The 18,313-nt window shown below is 37.9% G+C and overlaps 1 protein-coding gene across 2 annotated transcripts in view; it reads left to right on the top strand.

Moving 5' to 3' along the window:
- Positions 1-16,332, top strand: part of BACH1 (BTB domain and CNC homolog 1) — a 46,746-nt gene extending 30,414 nt beyond the window's left edge. For both annotated transcript variants that reach the window (XM_082839563.1, XM_082839564.1), the window contains 2 exons: positions 1,140-1,346; positions 12,518-16,332. In XM_082839563.1, the coding sequence (XP_082695689.1) occupies positions 1,140-1,346; positions 12,518-12,973 (663 nt within the window). In that variant the 3' untranslated portion in view covers positions 12,974-16,332. The remainder of the gene's footprint in view (positions 1-1,139; positions 1,347-12,517) is intronic.
- The last annotated feature ends 1,981 nt before the right edge of the window (positions 16,333-18,313 follow it).

Below are 18,313 nucleotides of genomic sequence, written 5' to 3'. Positions count from 1 at the left end.
GAGGTTTTTTTTTTCCCTTGGCTGTGAAAGGAGGTGATTGGTGGTTTAATTTAAGAAGTAATATGTATGCATGAGTTACATCTATAGATTTTTATATGATATTTATAAATCCAGTGTTTGGAACTGTGAAAAGAATGTTAAAAATAAAACATTTAAGAAATTTTAGAGTGTTTTGTGTAACTAATTTCTGTTAGCTTGAAAAACTAAGTTACCACAGAAGCTGACCAATGTTTCATTTGTGTTTTTGATAATTAATACAATTAAACTGTCCCACAGTTTTGTTATGTTTTTAAATTATCTTCTTATTTTTTTCAAATTTAAGTATGTTGAAAATGACTTTAAAGTATTCATAAGGTTTGGGCTTCCCTGGTGGCGCAGTGTTTGAGAGTCCGCCTGCCGATGCAGGGGACACGGGTTCGTGCCCCGGTCCGGGAAGATCCCACATGCCGCGGAGCGGCTGGGCCTGTGAGCCATGGCCGCTGAGCCTGCGCGTCCGGAGCCTGTGCTCCGCAACGGGAGAGGCCGCAACAGTGAGAGGCCCGCGTAACGCAAAAAAATATGTATATATATTCATAAGGTTTTTCTAACCATTTCTACATTGGCAAGTGAAATGAGTTATGTGAAACTGCCATTTTCCAGACAGAAAAATAAATTTTCTGAAATGCTTTAGAAATTACTAGTGTTAATACACCAGTATTAAATCAGTGGTACACAGTAATGTAAATCAAAGAATAAAATAGATTTCTTTTTTTGGTTTGGATAAAAATACATTAAAAATACTTTAGAAAGAGCCTTAAAGATAAAGATATCTATGGGTTATTAACATGCCCTAGTAAAATAATTTAAATTCTGTTTTTTCATCTTAACTACATTAATATTTGTGTTGATAATGTTTGATTTGCTGAAAAAAATCTGCTTCTCAATTTGTCTTCTGAACCCTCTCTAAAATAGAATCAGAATATCAATTAAATTATCAGTCTTTTTATAAAGGATTGTATAGAAATTGGAAATAGGGATCTTTTTTCTTTTTAACGTCTAAATGAAGTTCCTTGGAAAACATAGGTACATATCTTTCTCTTCCTAGATTTAAGTAGAAACTACAAAATACAGCAACTATTAACGTTTATTTCACCTTCTAGGTAAAACTACCATTTAATGCACAACGAATAATTTCGCTCTCTCGAAATGATTTTCAATCCTTGTTGAAAATGCACAAGTTGACTCCAGAACAACTGGATTGCATCCATGATATTCGGAGAAGAAGTAAAAACAGAATTGCTGCACAGCGCTGTCGCAAGAGAAAACTTGATTGTATACAGAATCTTGAGTCAGAAATTGAGAAGCTGGTAAGTATGCAAGTTTCTTCTTCTAATTCCAACAATTCATTCTTTCTTTTTTTTTCAGACAGAAAATAGCTATTTCAATTCCTAAGTCAGATATAATGCTCAATTATACATTAATTTTAAAATTTACCAATTATCATTCTAAGAAAGTTATATGACATTTTCAGAAAGCTTAGGAAATAAAAAACAATGAGGGTTTTCATAGACTATTTTACTTGAGTAAGTGTTCTACATATTTGGCATGATATACAACCATATGTAAGTTGAGGACTATTTCTGTGTGCTTTTAAAAAAATGATTTATAGATTAAGGATAATTTTACCATCTACCTAATTCTTGGTGGTTGAGTAAGGGTTAAAGATATTAATAAAGCACTTTAATCTCTTTGTGCTGTGTTTGGTGTCTATAAAAGCTGATGTTCCAGTTGTTAGTTTTAATAACTAGTAACTTGTTTTGGTTGATACCAAAACAAACCAGCCAACTTGGATCTTTCATCTAAGGGAAAGAATTCACGTGCTGGTATAAATTGAAAATTTTAAGATCTAATGAGATCCTAAGTGAGAAGAATGCTTATTTTATTGAATCTTATCTTCTATTCCAGCATCAAAACACAAATTAACCCCAAAAGTGGATTAATTTCCACCCATGTTTTTCTGCACCCTAGTGGTTGATAGAAGGAAACATTGTATGAAAAAAGATAACTGATAGTGCAGGCCAGCTAAAGCTAAAAATAAGGTTAGAGACATCAGGGAAAAAGTGCCTAGAAGTAGTAAAAACATTCATTGAATGTTCGGTTTTGGGTCTTTGTTAATTATTGGTAAAAGTTTAAAATTGCGATTGTAGCAAATCTTTAAACATGAATGTTCCTAGCTATGAATATTAAGTAAACAGCAACAATTTAGAAAAAAGACACTGCCTTTATATGCCTTCAGAAAAGTGGAAAAATAAAAATTTGTTATTTGTATAGTATTGTGATATACTTTAGGCAAAAAGATGAAGATGTTTAACTATATAAAAAGATGAAGCAAACTGTATAAGGAGATGAAAAAGAAACCATATGTTTTACACATAGAGGCGTGAGAGATATTAAAAAACCTATATGATATTGCTGAATGATTAGAGTTGCTAAGACCAAAGAAGAAAAGTGACAAATTCAGTAACATTTACCCAGTACTCTTAGGGTGTGTATCCGTCCATACCTGTAAGCACTAGTGTCCTTTCTTATTATCCAACTTTGGATTAAACACTTACCTGCCTTTAGACAGAGTACAGCATTTTAGCTTTAGTTTTTATTCTGTACTGTAATACAGAGATGCTTTCTAGACTGTTGGGTTGTATAGTGCTATTTGAAATCAACATTGAATAAACTTGCACTACTGGAGTACTACTATACCTGCTTCTTTTAGTTTTGTCTTCACCCTCAGCTAGTGATGATTTTTATCTGCCAGTAGAATTTATATGGTTTTCTTCCTCCTAAAAACAAACAAAAATGAAAACAAAACAAAAAACCCCTTTGTATCGATTGAGTTTGTTTCATCAGTAACTTTATTTTAGACATGTACTATGCAAATATGTTGGAGAGTAGCTATTATCCTTTAGAACTAGTCTATTTCATGACTCATAGGTCTTATTTGTATTTTTTGATTGCAGTCAGATGTTGGATTGCTGGACAGTTGATGTTTTTACTGAATTTCAGGTATCTAGGATGAAGAGGTCTTGCGACTTTCTTTGGACTTTCTGCTCCCTCTGCCTTTGCTTCAACAGAGAGCAGTGGGAGATACAGTGGTTAAAAGTGTGGGATTCTGTGCCTGTCTGTGGTACTTTGTAACTCTGGGCAGGCCGTTCAATTTCTCTGTCCCTCAGGTTTCTCCTCTTTACGATGGGATAATACTAATTCTTACTTTATAGAGTGGGTATTCATTTTTGAAGATTAAATGAGTTAATACATCTAAGCACTTGGAAGAGTGCCTGGACATAATAAGCACTCAATAAATATTACCTTTTTCTTCTTATTATTATTGCTATACTGTTATTTATCAATTTTCAGTTTTCTCTCCCTTAATTGCTCCTTTCCTGATGTCTCTGCCTAAACTGTAAATTCTGGGTTTGGACCTCACCCTTATATTGCCTCTCTCATTATGGAAAGGTTCCTTTCATATGGTCAGTGGAATAACTCTTGGTTAATTTCCAAGAGAAGGGAATATTTGGTTTTCCTGCAGTTCTTATGAAATGAGAAACCAGTACCCTATTTACCTATTGTATTAATTTGGACTCTTTGGTTGCAAGAAACAGAAACCATCTGAAACATGAATTACTGAATTTGTTGTAAGAATTTACGTGTGTCTCAATTAGAAGCCAAAGAGTGGAGCCAGGCCTTGTAAATAGTGTAGAACAAGAAAGTAGAAAACTGCCAGGAACCCAGAGAACCTTCTCTCTGGCTGTGTGTGCCACCAAGTGTGTATGAGAAGAGTGGCCACAGCACAGCTCAAGAATAGTTTCCCTCTCCTCCAGAGACCAGTCCAGGCAGAGACTACAGTTCTATTTAGTTCTAAATTCCCAAGGAGTTAGCCTGTTGGCCTATTTTGGGTTTGGGTGTCCTCTTCTGTGACTAGAGGGCAGGGACAAACAGCAGAAACAGAAAATGTGGCTGCCAGGAGCTCACATCTGGGCAGGTAGAGCAGATAGCCCGACGGGTCTCATTACCCAGATGTGCGCCAGGCTGAACTCGGTCTCTTTCCTCTTCTAGAATATCCCCAGGGGAGACACAGTAATTTTTTTTTTTTTTTTAATCAGAATGATTTACTTTGTGTTTCGGCTTCCTTGAATTCTGCTCCGTCCTTCATACTGCTCTCGGTTCTAGTGATTTATACAGGCAAACTCCAGTTGCAAATTATAAGAGGCATGCTATAAATTTCTGTCCTGCCGCAGATGTTTGTCTCAGATGAAAATAAGCAGAAAATATGCTACTTATTAGCTAATTAGAATTACAAGCTGGCTGGCCCTTTTCCAGAAGTAAAAGAGTTTAATGCTTAAGATACTTATTACATTAAGAAGTTTACATAGAACTTAGACCCTGGTTTTTGGGTGATACTATGGACCTTGTTGTCTTTTGTAGAGAGAAGTTACCCCCGTGCTTCCATCACACATTCCTGTTTAGTAGTATGGAGAATTAACAATATGGTAGAGTGGGACAGGTTTTTTAAATTTTTTTATCGGGATGTCACTTTTTGGAAGCAGTAGACAAGCAGTGTTTCCCAGTCTTTATGGTGTGGGTGGAATTAGCAGACCTATTTAAGGGAAATTACATGTTTCATAATGAAACATCCATTTTAATATAGCCAATGATTGAATTAAATATTAGTAAATTCACAGTATGTCCATTTGGTATTTATATTCAGGTGAAGGGTCCCCTATTTTTGTAAGCTTTGGTCTTTGGCCTATTGACTTTGAATTTTTTGTAGTTGGTCCTAAAAGTAATAGCCTAATAGACTGTGGATGGATCAGCACATGAAAAAAAGTAGAGTTATCATGTGTAAAGGGTGCTTTTATAGTCTTTATGTGCTGGGAAAGCCAAAGGGAGATGTTAGTTCGAATTCAATAAATTAATGAGTTGTATTTCTCAACAAGAAGTTCTATCAGAATCAAAAACAAAACCTTTGAAGAAAAGGAAAGGTGTGTATTTATTTGGTTGATAAATCGATGGCATTGACTTTTAATGTTTATTTGAAATTTGATAATATGTTAGAGGTTAGGCATTAATTCAGTATTGCTTTGACTATAAGGATTGAATATGCATAATCTATAAACCAAAAACATAACTTTTCTTTTTACCAATAAATATAAGATCTTGAACAAAGTTCAGGAATCATTCAACTTCTGTTATGTGTTTGACTTACAAGGCTCTTGTCTCTGTAGGATTCTTTACAAGGTCCATGTTTATTCTTTTCTGTAAGATTAATTCAGAAGTTAGAAAATGTGTGTCTCTGATACCATTTTGCCCTGAAACAAAGATAACCTTGAAATGAAACTTCCTTTTTAAAGAAAAAAAATTAAATTACCAAAATGTAAGTTCTCTTAGAAGATATCAAATATTGATTGATATCAACTTATAAGTGATCAGAAATCACAATATTCACAAAGCTCTGGAACTCAGGGTTGAGGTGATCACATACCATTTTGTTTCATTGCCCTTGTCCATTATGATGGTGTAGGAGAAAAATGACCTCATGTGTCTTTAGAGTTTTGAATTTTGTTGTGAAGATTGTATTTTATTAAAAATAAACCTTTTCTAGTCACATTTTACTGGCTGCTCTAGTCACGTGTGCACTGTTGTCTCCAAACCCTCCCATGGGTTTCTGGAACCTGCCCTCTGCCACTCTGTAAGGCCCTTTAGCAGCCTGTCTTGACATGTGGTCTGTTTACCATTGGCATCAGTTACCCGGGGGCGCCCCCCTCAAAATGCACCTGGCTTAGCCCCATCCCAGACCTGTGGGAGGGGCCCAGGAGCGTGCATTTTATAAAAGTTTCCTGGGTAAATCTTTATTATACACATTAAATTTTGAGAACCTACTGCACTAGCACACAAAAGTCAGTTGGAGGCTTTGGAGTCAAACAGCTGGAAACTCTGCCTGGCCACTGGTAGCTCTGTGGCCTGGAGAAATAATTTCACCTCCAATACCCAATTCCGTCATTGATAACATGGAGATAAGAATAGTACCTCCCTCAGGTGTGGTGTGAGGATCTGATACCTTCAAGGATGGAAAGCTCTTTGTACTGCCCAGCATGTGTTCAGGGCTCAAGAAATATTAGTAGTTGTGTTTTCTATAAGCATCTGCTGGTCACTCCATATTAAATGTACTGGGTACCAGGAAATCAAAGATCAATGAGACATAGTCCTTGTCAGTAAAATGCTTGTAGTGTCATAGGGAGCCAGGTTTATGTGTTTTCATTTTTTTCTTGAGATTCATTTTCCTCCTCCCCATTCTAAAAATTTCAAGCTTTCAGAAAAGTTAAATGAATGGTACAGTAAGCAACCGTTTACTCCCTGGGTAGATTCAACAGTTATTGACATTTTGCCACCTTTGCTGTCTCCTTGTTTCTGTGGGTCTTAGTCTCTGTCTCTCTGGCCAGGTGTGTGTCCCCCTGCTCCACTTGGTTGGTCTATAGGTCTTTCTCTCTCTCTGTCCCTCTTAGTCAGTTTTGGACTCTTTCTAACTGCAGTTGGGTTATCTTGGTCTCAGTGCCTTTCTGTCTCTATTGCTCTACTATTATTTTCTGAATCATTTGAAACCTACCACATTATGACATTTCACCCGTAAATGCTTAAACATGAATCTTCTAGAAATAGACATTTTTATATATCTTTATCACATATATTTACCAATATCTTTGTCACACCTGAGAAAATTAATAAATCTTAAACAATATATATAGTTCCTATTCAGATTACCCTAATTGTTCCCCAAACGTATTTCATCTATATGCTTTTTTTTCCTTTTCAAACTAGGATCCTATCCTCACATGATGCGTTTGGTTCTGTCTTTTTAGTCTCTTCATCTAGAACAAATACTCCTTCTCGCCCCCTCCTTTATTTTTTTAATGACAGTAACTTTTTGAAGAGTCTAGGCCAGTGTTCTCATAAAATGTCTACTCTTAAAGTCTGATTGTTTCCCCTTGGTTTTATTTAACACCTTCCTTCACTCCTTGTATTTCACGTAAACTGTGGAAGTGTGAGTTCTTAGGTTGAGATTAAACGTTCATCCTTGTGTCCTTCATTCTGCGTCAGCTGGGGAGGCACAATGTCAGGGTGTCCCACCTGAGTGCATGGGAATTGCCAGATCATTTCCAAAAATTTTTTTTTGCCTTTGTAATTGTTTAGTAATCTGTGGAGTGTTTATTAGGCACTTTACGAATATCCAGTTCCCCAACACTCCTATGTCCTTTGGTTTTAAGCATACTTTGATGGCCTTTGCAATGGGAGTTGCAAAATCATGATTTTTCTAATTCTGTCATTGCACTTACATTTATTGGTATTCCTTTGTAAAAAGAACTTTCCTTCCCTCCTGTTTCCCTCCCTCCCACCACAACTCTTTAGTATCACTGTAGACTCATGGATTATTTTTTTTCTAATTTAATTTCTTAGAACCCATAGTAGTCATTGGTCTTCTTGATGTTGACATTTTTTCAGACTTGCGTGGGGAGAGCCAGCCTCCTCTGCCAGGTGCTGTGTGCTTTTGACATGACCCCATTAGTGCTTCTGTGCCATTTAGAACAGCATGTCATAGGCTCACCTTGTACCTCTCTTGTTCGAAGATTTGGGAATCACCCCTTTCTCTAAAAATCCCTGGTTTCTTATAGCAGGTATTAGATTGTAGAAAGCATGCTTGCTGCTGGAGTGTTGCTTCTTCTGGGAAATGTGTGTGTGTGTGTGTGTGTGTGTGTGTGTGTGTGTGTGTGTGTGTGTAAAATCATGAGTGCATTCAGGATGTATATTATCCTTCAATAAATAAAAGTATGTTAGAAATCATGAGTTCATGCAGATATTTCTAGTCAAAATTTAGTAGTTCAGAACTTTTGTCTTTTTGCTTCGATTATATATATATATTTTAAAAGAAATAAATTTATTTATTTATTATTATTTTTTAAATTTATTTTTACTGTGTTGGGTCTTCGTTTCTGTGCGAGGGCTTTCTCTAGTTGTGGCAAGCGGGGGCCACTCTTCATCACGGTGCGCGGGCCTCTCACTATCGTGGCCTCTCTTGTTGTGGAGCACAGGCTCCAGACGCGCAGGCTCAGTAGTTGTGGCTCACGGGCCTAGTTGCTCCCGCGGCATGTGGGATCCTCCCAGACCACGGCTCAAATCCGTGTCCCCTGCAATAGCAGGCAGATTCTCAACCACTGCGCCACCAGGGAAGCCCTATTTATTTATTTATTTTTGGCTGCGTTGGGTCTTCATTGCCGCACGCGGCCTTTCTCTAGCTGCAGTGCGCGGGCTTCTTATTTCAGTGGCTTCTCTTGTTGTGGAGCACGGGCTCTAGGCATGCGGGCTTCAGTAGTTGTGGCACGTGAGCTCAGTAGTTGTGGCTTGCGGGCTCTAGAGCGCAGGCTCAGTAGTTGTGGCACACGGGCTTAATTGCTCCGCACCATGTGGGACCTTCATGGACCAGGGCTCGAACCCGTGTCCCCTGCATTGGCAGGTGGATTCTTAACCACCGCACCACCAGGGCAGTCGCTGTATTTATATTTTATCTTTTTTCATTATAGGGAAAATCGTGGCTTCCAATTATATTTACTATTTGATAAATACATACATATGAAATATATGTCATAAAATTATAATGTCAATATTACTATCAATAATAAAAGAGATTAAGTAAAATTTAAAATTTCTTTGCTTTTTTTTGCCCTTAAATATATACCATAGTACTGAAGTTTAAAATTTAAAAATTATTCAGAGTAGTTCTTTATGTTAGCAATTTTATATACAATTAATTTAATTTGTTTTTATTTCTGTTTCTGGGATTTACTCTTCAAATTTTTTAAGTTTAATTTTTGAATATGTAAAAACATCTGTATGGTTTGAAAGTTAAAACTATGTTTTAAAAAAGCTACTCCAAAGTCTTGATCCCATTTTCTCCCTATACGCTATTCATAGCTATTTCCTGTAGGTAACTATTACCATTAATCTCTAGATTTTTTCCCTTGTGTTTCTTTTCTAAAAACAGGTTCATGTTTTGTATGTGTTTTTATTACCCTTTCTGCTACAGAGCAGTATTCTGTATATACCATTCTGTATTCTACTGTTTTTGCTCAAGAAGTGATTTCCAGGAAATGTTTTCCTTAGTTCACAGTGGTTGTCATTTTGCTTTAAAGCTCCATAGTACTCAGTTGTGGCTGTCTGTAGCATACACAGTTAATCCAAACCAGTTTCTTATTAGTGGACATTTGGGATGCCATAGTTAAGAACTTTGAACATTGTTTTCTCTAATGTTTGAGAAGATGTGTCTTCAGGATAGATTCCTAGAAGTAGGATTGTTGGATCAAGAGTAAATACATACGTAATTTTGTTAGATATTATTGAATTCCCTTCAGTAGCGGTTTATGGCATTTTGCTTTCCCACCAGCAGTAATGTGTGTGTCTGTCTGCCCACAACCTCAGCAGAGTTTGTTGTCAGCTTTTGTTTTTTTCCCAATCTAATTGTGAGAATTGATATCTCACGGTAGCTTTTATTTTTCTGTCTCTTATGAGTGAAACTGAGCACTTGTATTCATATTTTTAAGGCTCATTTTTATATTTCTAGGAACTGTCTATTCAGAGGTTTTGCATCATAAGGGACCATTAATCACCATTTTCTAGCAGTGAGTACCCTTTAATCTAAAGTAAATTGTCGGGCTTCCCTGGTGGCGCAGTGGTTGAGAGTCCGCCTGCCGATGCAGGGGACATGGGTTCATGCCCCGGTCCGGGAAGATCCCACATGCCATGGAGCAGCTGGGCCCGTGAGCCATGGCCCCTGAGCCTGCGTGTCCGGAGCCTGTGCTCCACAACGGGAGAGGCCACAACAGTGAGAGGCCCGTGTACCGCAAAATAAATAAATAAATAAATAAAATAAAGTTAATTGTCACTGTCACCTGGCTCTTTTGGTGCCAAATTCTTCCACTCTTCATCTTTACTGGGTGAGTTATATTTTGATTTTTTTTAAACTTCTTATATTGAATGAATATTGTACACTAGCTGTTGAAAATGTGGATTTGGATGTAGATTTGTTTTCTTCCCATAAAATTCAGAATAATACCAGGATTCATTTTTTAAAACTAGATCTGTGATTAAAGCCATAGCACTTCACACTTAGGATTTATAGAGTTGCATTATAAGAAAATTAAAGTATATTGTAGAAATAGGTAGCAGGATACTGGTAGTATGTTTGGGAGGTATCTTTAATAATGATATCATGAAGTTCTTAAGTTGAATTGCTTTAGTTAAACTGAGTGCTATTGAAGTAAATTTGTGTTTTAAAATGAGAGTGAAATGGAAAAATCAGCTAATTTCCTGGAAACTTACCCATGTAGGAGTTAGCTTAAAGTATGGAGGAACAGAAAGGGAACATTTAATTTCTAGAAATAATCATGGTAGAGTTTCAGGGTTGTACCTATTGGTTTTAATTGTTGTAAAGAAGCAAGCCATCTTGTATGGGACATACTTACAGTCCTGTCATCCTTTATTTAGTGAGGTAATAGTGAGAATATTTAAGGTTGTATTGATATTTATCAAAAGATATGGAAGTTATAAAATATTTGTCATCTTCATAGTATCTGTAGGTCAAGTAGTAGTTCTGATTTCTGGGAGGAAGGTCAAATATTCATTATTTTCCTTAACCATATTTAATTTAAAAAACCAGCCAACAGTTGAAATTTTGTCTGCTGCTATTTAGAACAGAGATTTATCTTAACTTTGATAGAGGAGTCAGTGGCTGATATTGTTATGACTAAGGAAAAAGGTTTCTCATTTTTTTCTGGAAGCTTTGTTTCCATACTCATTTGGATTGGCTTCTGAAGGGCCATAAAGAGAAGTGGGTGCTGATTGCTTTAAATGTGTTCTTTCTCTGGTCAGGTGGTAGGCACTGTTCTCTCCCTGTAGGTACCAGCAGACTCATTTTATCACAAGGCTACAACTGACGAACCTTCTGTAAGAAAAAAATGTACTTCCTGAACATTGATCTTGCTTTTATTTATTTTATATATATATATCTTTTCTTGGCGTATACCTATTTTTTCAAACCACAACAAATTGGAGAATACCTTGCAATATAAAAATTTAGTGTTTTGTATTCATTGCAGATTTTCTCAAAATATTAGATGGCCTTGAAATATTTAAAAACTAACTACCAATAGTTGGAGTCACAGTTTTGTAGAAAAACTTTTACCTAAAACCGCAACAGTACATTTGTGCAAAGCAGATGTCTTTCTAACCTTTTAGCTATTTTTGTCCCATAAAAGCATCTATTTAAAGGTTGACCACTGTAAATGATTACTATGAAATAACCTGTCTAAATGTTAACTGGCAACATTTAACAGCTCAGCTCTCTTGAAGCTGCCAATGAGCAGAAGGCCAAGAGAGTTGTCATAAATTTCACAAGAGAAATCTTTGACTCTCTATCAATATTTATTTACTCTTACCTTATAAACAGCTTTATTATTTGGTTTTCTAGCTCATACTAGATTAGGAGCAATGCAGTGGTAGAGTAGGAAGGATGAGGTGGGGCAATGATAGAAAAAAGACACACCATCAGCAGCAACCAGTGATGGCAGACAGAAAGACCGGAACCAGGAAAACTTGAACAAAATTCCATGGTTGAGTTTCCTGTAGGGATAAACATTTAAATGAAAATAATAACAGCACCAGTAGTAATAATAATTAACAAACACAAGTCCCCTCCCCTTCTCCCTTCTTCACACTTTAGTAACTCACCCACTAGCTTTCTGACTCTGGGCATATTAAACTCTGAATCCCATCTATAAAATAGGTTTGGTATTACTGAAATCAACAGAGTCATTGTGAGGATTACGTAGCTGAGGTTACGTATTTCAAAACATTCAGCACAATATCTGGCACAAAGTAAATGCCCAACTAATGTCAGTCATTACTAGAATCTTGCAGGAGTTATGATCACTGTGTTTGTACTTCTTTTGGTTGCATTCCATCCAAAAAGTTCACACTCATTTACTTGCAATCCACAAATCCAAAAAGCTCTGAAAATCATGTAAGTTTGTCACAAACTATTTTGGCCAAAGAACTGACACAAGCTGACAGGGTATGTAGAGTCTTTATTTAACCTACTTTGTGCATGGATACTTTCATGTGTTTTATTTAGAAATGTGAAGACATTTGATAGTGGGGTGCTACCTCAGACCCTGCTAGAGGAATTATGTGTGCATCTGTATTTTCTTTCTAAAATCTGAAAAATTCTGAATCCCAAGATACTTGTAGGCCTAAGAGTTTTGGATGGGGGCTTATGGACCTGAGGTATTAAATATATTTTTGAATTGAATTGACAGGAAAAATTCCACATGACCTTATATGATGAGAAGACACTGTGAATATCAATGTTTGCTCACCTTAGGAATGTTGATTGAGCTCATAAACACAATTCACTGTATTCTCTTTCTCACCCTCACAGCAAAACGAAAAGGAGAGCTTGTTGAAGGAAAGGGATCATATTTTGTCCACTCTGGGCGAGACAAAGCAGAACCTAACTGGACTTTGCCAGCAAGTCTGTAAAGAAGCAGCTCTAAGTCAAGAACAAATACAGATACTCGCCAAGTACTCGGCCTCCGATTGCCCACTTTCCTTTTTAATTTCTGAGAAAGGAAAGAGTACTCCTGATGGTGAGCTCACGTTACCGTCGATTTTGAGTTTGCCTGAAGGGCCTGCAGCTGGGCCGCCTGCTGGGGAGCAGAGCCCTCGCTATCCCAGTGCCAAGGGTGGTGAGGCGGGTGGTGCCTGGGGCCCGGAGTCCCGGGCAGCTGCCAGCGCCCCCTCGGAGCAGGCCGGGCCTGGGGAGCAGTGTCGCCAGAGTGGTGGCATCTCCGATTTCTGTCAGCAGATGACCGACAAATGTACGACTGATGAGTGAACTTGCTTCCACTTCCTTCAGACCGTCTCATTTTCTACTGAAATTTTGACATTGTCTTGAAAGCCTGACATAGCCATAGCCATCTGTCTCTTAACAATATTGTTTTTCTCCCCTTGTAGTTTGCCGTTAAGGGAATTCCTCTGAAGTCAACCCTTGACTTTTCCTTGATTTCCGCAGGAGATGCAGAAATGACTTGCCTCCTGGATACCGAAAAATCATATGTGGAAATGTAGTAAGGCTTTGAAAACTCACATGTTTTAAAGAATAATAACTATTAGTAATGACTCTTCCCAGTATTAAAAATAAATAAGAAAATGAAAACTGTAGCGTATCAGACAACATTTAGACACCTTGAAACGTCAGCAGATAGTTCTTACTATCAAGAAGTAGCCTGCAAAAGTTTAATAATCTGACCTTCTTACAACATACTGGTTTAAAAGAAAATGTCTCCCCAAGTAACGCTGATAGGGTTCAGTTCTACTGAGAAGTAGGGTGTCAGCTCCTTGGGACTATTGGTGTAGAACCGCAGTGTGAAAACATGACGTAATCTTCTTGCCTGAATCCCAGCACTTTGCTCTTCAGCTCCTGTTAAAACCAGGGATTGGTTGGCCTGCACTGTGAGTCCTGAGCTACGCTGGGAATGGTTAGGAAACGGGCAAACGGTGGGCTAAGGCAGAGGCTTCTGCTCCTCCTCAGTGTCGGCTCTCAAGGAGTTCTGGCTGCGTCAGCGGTAGATAAGTGTCATTTCCCTCTTTTCAGTCTCTTCCACATCTGAGTCCATCATGATCTCTCTGTTTCCTGACATTCTTGTCACTTTGGAAGAAGAAATAAGACTCAGGATACAGTGGCATGAGCTCATGTGTTAGGAGCATTGTCTTAGCCTCCCTAGAATCTTGGAGAGCTAGCTCCCCAGATACAAGGCTGTCGGCCTTGCCACCATAAGTCACCCATGCAAGGAAACCAGATATCGTGGGGTAAGAAGATTGCCTACATTGATCAGGAGTGGCAGTTCATTTTCCATCCTATTTTTTGAAGTCCTATGGTTTCTTTGTAAAAAGCATTATGATAGATAAAAATGTATCTACAGCAACCATGCAGGTTTGTGAAATAGGATGAAACTTGATCTTGTTCCATTGTGGGTTTGAATTTGGAAGCCAGATTTAATCTTGTTCTCTTCCCCAAATCTAGTATATAAGGGCGCACAAATCATTTTGGACTTGGGCATTTTAAAATCAGTCTTTGTGTTTATTCAATCCTGTTTTACAATAGTGTTTTGATAATCTGAGCCCCTACCCCATAACATTTTACCGTGGTTCTTAGCCATTCTGCTGCTGTTATAGGCTTGGTTGGGAGTCAAACGAAAGCTATGGACCTCTCAATGACGAAAACAAAATTTCATATTCACATGCACAGAAACATTTGCAGAATCCAGTTTGAAAGGGTACAGAGAGTGATTTTTAGTGTTTGGATTAGAAAGTACTTCATTTCACCAAGATGAGACACCTGAGAGGAGACTTTTGTAGATTGCATCCTGAGTCTAGTGAAGGGCTTGTGTAGCTGATGTGGGAGACTGTCATCTGCTGTGTAGGAATGGGTCTCAAACCAGTAGGCCTCTGCTGTGAGGGGATGTGGGGACCAGACTTCATATTTCAGAGCAATTTGTCAAATGTTACCCTTTTTCATGGGGGCGGGTGGCGTTGGGAAGATACTGCTAGTATCTTCAGTGGTTTGTATGTTATCTCTGTTATCAGCTTAGTTGTTGTAAGAGAAAACTGGTTGGGCTTGTTTATTTTCTAGAGGCTTTTATAAGTACACTCAAGAATTTGTCAGGGAGAATGATAATTCAATGGTAATGCATCCTGTACTACAAAAGAATGATATGTGTACGTGTTTGTGTGTATATATATATATATATATATATACCCCCATGTAGCTATTTCTTTGATACTTGTAATTTTAAATTTTAACTTCAAAATATAATATAAAACCTTTTCTGGTTTACAAAATGCAAAATCTTATACAAGCCAATGGACTCCTTGATTTCCTACCTCAGTGTACACTCAACTGTTTGTCACATCAGTTTGTGTATGTGCAAATGTCAATCTTTTGCTTTAATTGCTACTGTAAATAACTGCTTTGAAAGATTACTTTCTATTTTATAAACCTAGTTGTCTCCAGAGTTTAAATACGATCTTTAAGGCACTTGGTTTAAATTTCTCTCTACATATAAAGTTTAGCATTAAGGGTTTATTTTAATGATATTCTGATTATTGGCCAAGTGTAATGTTTTGTAAAATATAGCATTACTTTTAATAGCCAGCATGTAATACAAGTAACTACACTACCTCATACCTATATCATTTTCAAGTTGTAATCCAGAGGGACAGATAGATAAAAAAATTTTTTATCTTTGTCTTTTGGCCATAAAGTGGGGAAGTTTTTATATATTGCATAGCATTACGCATTTATGCCTATTTTAACATTAACTTCTAAAGAAGTTTTTTCTAAGAAAATTTGTTTTAAGTTCATTTTTTTTTGAGGCTGCCGAAGACAAATGACAGGATTATGTGTATACAGTGTATATCTTTTCCTTCATGCAGAATTTTGGCGAAGTGTTTTTCAGTTTGTATATTGCATATTTACATGATCATTGTTCCTTATTTTATGAGTTAGCCTTTTCACTGCTTGATGATTTTTCAAAAGCTGTTAGGTCTAACTTGATAAAATAACCATACCTTAAAGTTTTTTTCATTATTTGAATCCTGCAGCTATAGCAAATAATCTGTCGTTAAATTGTTATATTCAAGACAAATATGGATATAAATCTAAGTTCTCCATCTGTACATTTTATAACATAATTTACTATAGCTTAACTAATTTAAAATAAGGAATCAAATATATTTGGTGCAGTAGACGATACAGGTTGCATGTGGACACTCAGCCACATTAACAACTTGGAAAAAAATTAAAAAATGGCAATGTTATAATGAATTCTCAGGTGAACTTTTTTCAGTTATGGAACATCTATTTTGAATTTGTAAATATTTTAACTGTTTTATTAAGGCATGTAATAAACTATTCTTTGAAACTTGTTGGGCAGAATGAAATTTTAAAGCCGTAATGGCAAAGATGGCATACTGATTGTAAAATAAACAGAAATAATAACGGCTATTGATTTTTTTTTTGTATCTTTCATAATATAATTTTCTAACAATGCAATGAAACCACTAAGTTAATATATCCATATCTGTTAAGATCATGTTTCATTAAAAGTGAACTTTCATAGTATTTAATTTACATTTTCTTCCTAATGTGCTTATCCAAATGTAGCAAAGCTAGAAATGTTAGATGTTGGTAATAAAATGACAGTTCAATAAAATTCTCTGAAATTGCTTCTGATTGACTAGAGTTGTACATTCCATTTCCAGTTTTTCATCTCTCATATGAGTTTACTAATTTTGGTCTTTTGATCAATAAACAGTATGACTCTGGCATTTGTATGAGAGAGACTTTCATTAGTTGATTATCATGCCTGAAAAGAAAGTTCCCAGCAGTCGGGTGTTCAAGGAAGCACAGATTTTAGCCTTGCTTCTGATTTAATTTTAGTCTTTGGCTAGAGCTGTAGGGCTTTGTAAGGGGTAGTATCTCTTTCAGTCCTCAGTTTTAAAAAATTTATCTGTGGAGTCAGTTCTACCATGTTACATTCAACTTCTATCCAGGCCCTTGTAATCAAGCTTCGAGCAGCTGCCCAGAGCTATCTGCATCCAGATCAGGGTCTTCTGATCCCATAATTGTGAGTCTCATCTGGGGATGATATTGCATCCTGTGTGGAGGCTTAATTTTGGCCTTATGCATTGATCGTTTCTGCGGGAGAGACTTCACCATTGCATAATACCTTCATTTACATTTCCCCTTCCAGTGTTATTTCTGGTACCCAGGATGGATTGAGTGAGGGCTCCCTCTAGGGGCTCCGGGGCCGTACTCCTGTGTGAACAAGCATTTTCAGGCCTGAGCCTCAGTGATGTGCAGGCTGCCCCTTGCAAAGCAATGTTTAGACCTAAGAAAGCTGCCTCCCAGGGATATTTTTTCCTTTACGTGGACTTAAGCAATCCAGAGGCAACTAAAGACAAGCCACGTGGATCCAAAGCTGGTCCCTCTGCATTCCCTCCTTGGGCCTGCATGTAGAATGGAATTTGGGGCAGTAAGTGCAGTGTGGGTGACACTGGCCTGGCACTACCAGTTAAAAGCTAGAACCTTACCAGTACTCTCTAGGGCATTGGGACCCAGATGCCTTGAAAAAAGCAGGAAAGCAACACATATTCTTCCCAGTTATGCCTAACAGCGCTGTGGAGTCCTTTTCCCTGGAAACTCAGCAGTGGTGCCTTGAGGCTACCTGCCTGGGCTGAAGGCTGGCTGCTGCTGGGCTTTTGCTCGTAAGGCTGCAGTGCTGCAGCTGTTTGGAGAGGAACCCACAGGCCTGCCGCCTGCAAGTTAATTTATGCCACATTGCGCCCATTTTCCAAGGCCTCTTGCAGTCCACCGGAGTGTGTGTGCCAGGGTGTTTCTGCCAACTGACTTTAAGGTCATAGGCAGGGGATTCTGGCAAGCGGGCATTGACTGGAATCGGGAAAACTGACGCAAGGAATCTCTGCGGGCCACTGAGCATCTACCACGGTCTTTGGGTACACTGGGTTCTGCGTTCTGGGCATGTGACTTTTCCTGGGATAACTGCTCTGATGGTTGGATGTTGGCTTGTTTTCAAACCAGGTGGCACAAGTACTGTGATAATGTGTGTGTCCTTATTAACCGAGTCACTTTAGGCTCTTGGCATGGAGCCATTACTTCTGAGTCCCTGAAGGAATGACGTTGACCCTGTGAGGGGCAACCCACACCTCTGCTGAGGCCTTAGCGCCTGTGGCTTAAAGATGCCCACTCAGCCTTTTCAAAAGCCCAAGAAGGGCAGTTGGGACCCCACAGAAAGTCACGTTTTATGAGTAAAATACTGTAAGCCACAATGACCCTCCAGGTTCAAAAGGCTCATGGACTGGTTTAATACCTCTCACCTAGGCCACCTGTGCTACTGTGAAAACCCACTGGTCCTAGTCCAAGCCTCCAGGCAACACCAAAGTTAAAATTCCCTGGCTTTCAGTGTGTACCATGGGGCCACGAAGTTCCAGATCACATGTATGCTTCATTACCAAATTCTGTTCTTATGGTTTTGATTTCTCAGTATCTCTAAACACTGCCCCGCCTCCAACCCCCTGCCCTGCTCCTCTGGGTTTCCAGAGGAACATTTCATATTTCCTTCCTGGGTTATGAGCAATTAGAGAAATAAAATGA

The sequence above is a fragment of the Leucopleurus acutus genome (assembly GCF_964270905.1).
Source record: "Leucopleurus acutus genome assembly, chromosome: 5".
Classification (NCBI taxonomy): Eukaryota; Metazoa; Chordata; class Mammalia; order Artiodactyla; family Delphinidae; genus Leucopleurus; species Leucopleurus acutus.
This window is presented reverse-complemented; position numbering and strand designations above follow the sequence as displayed.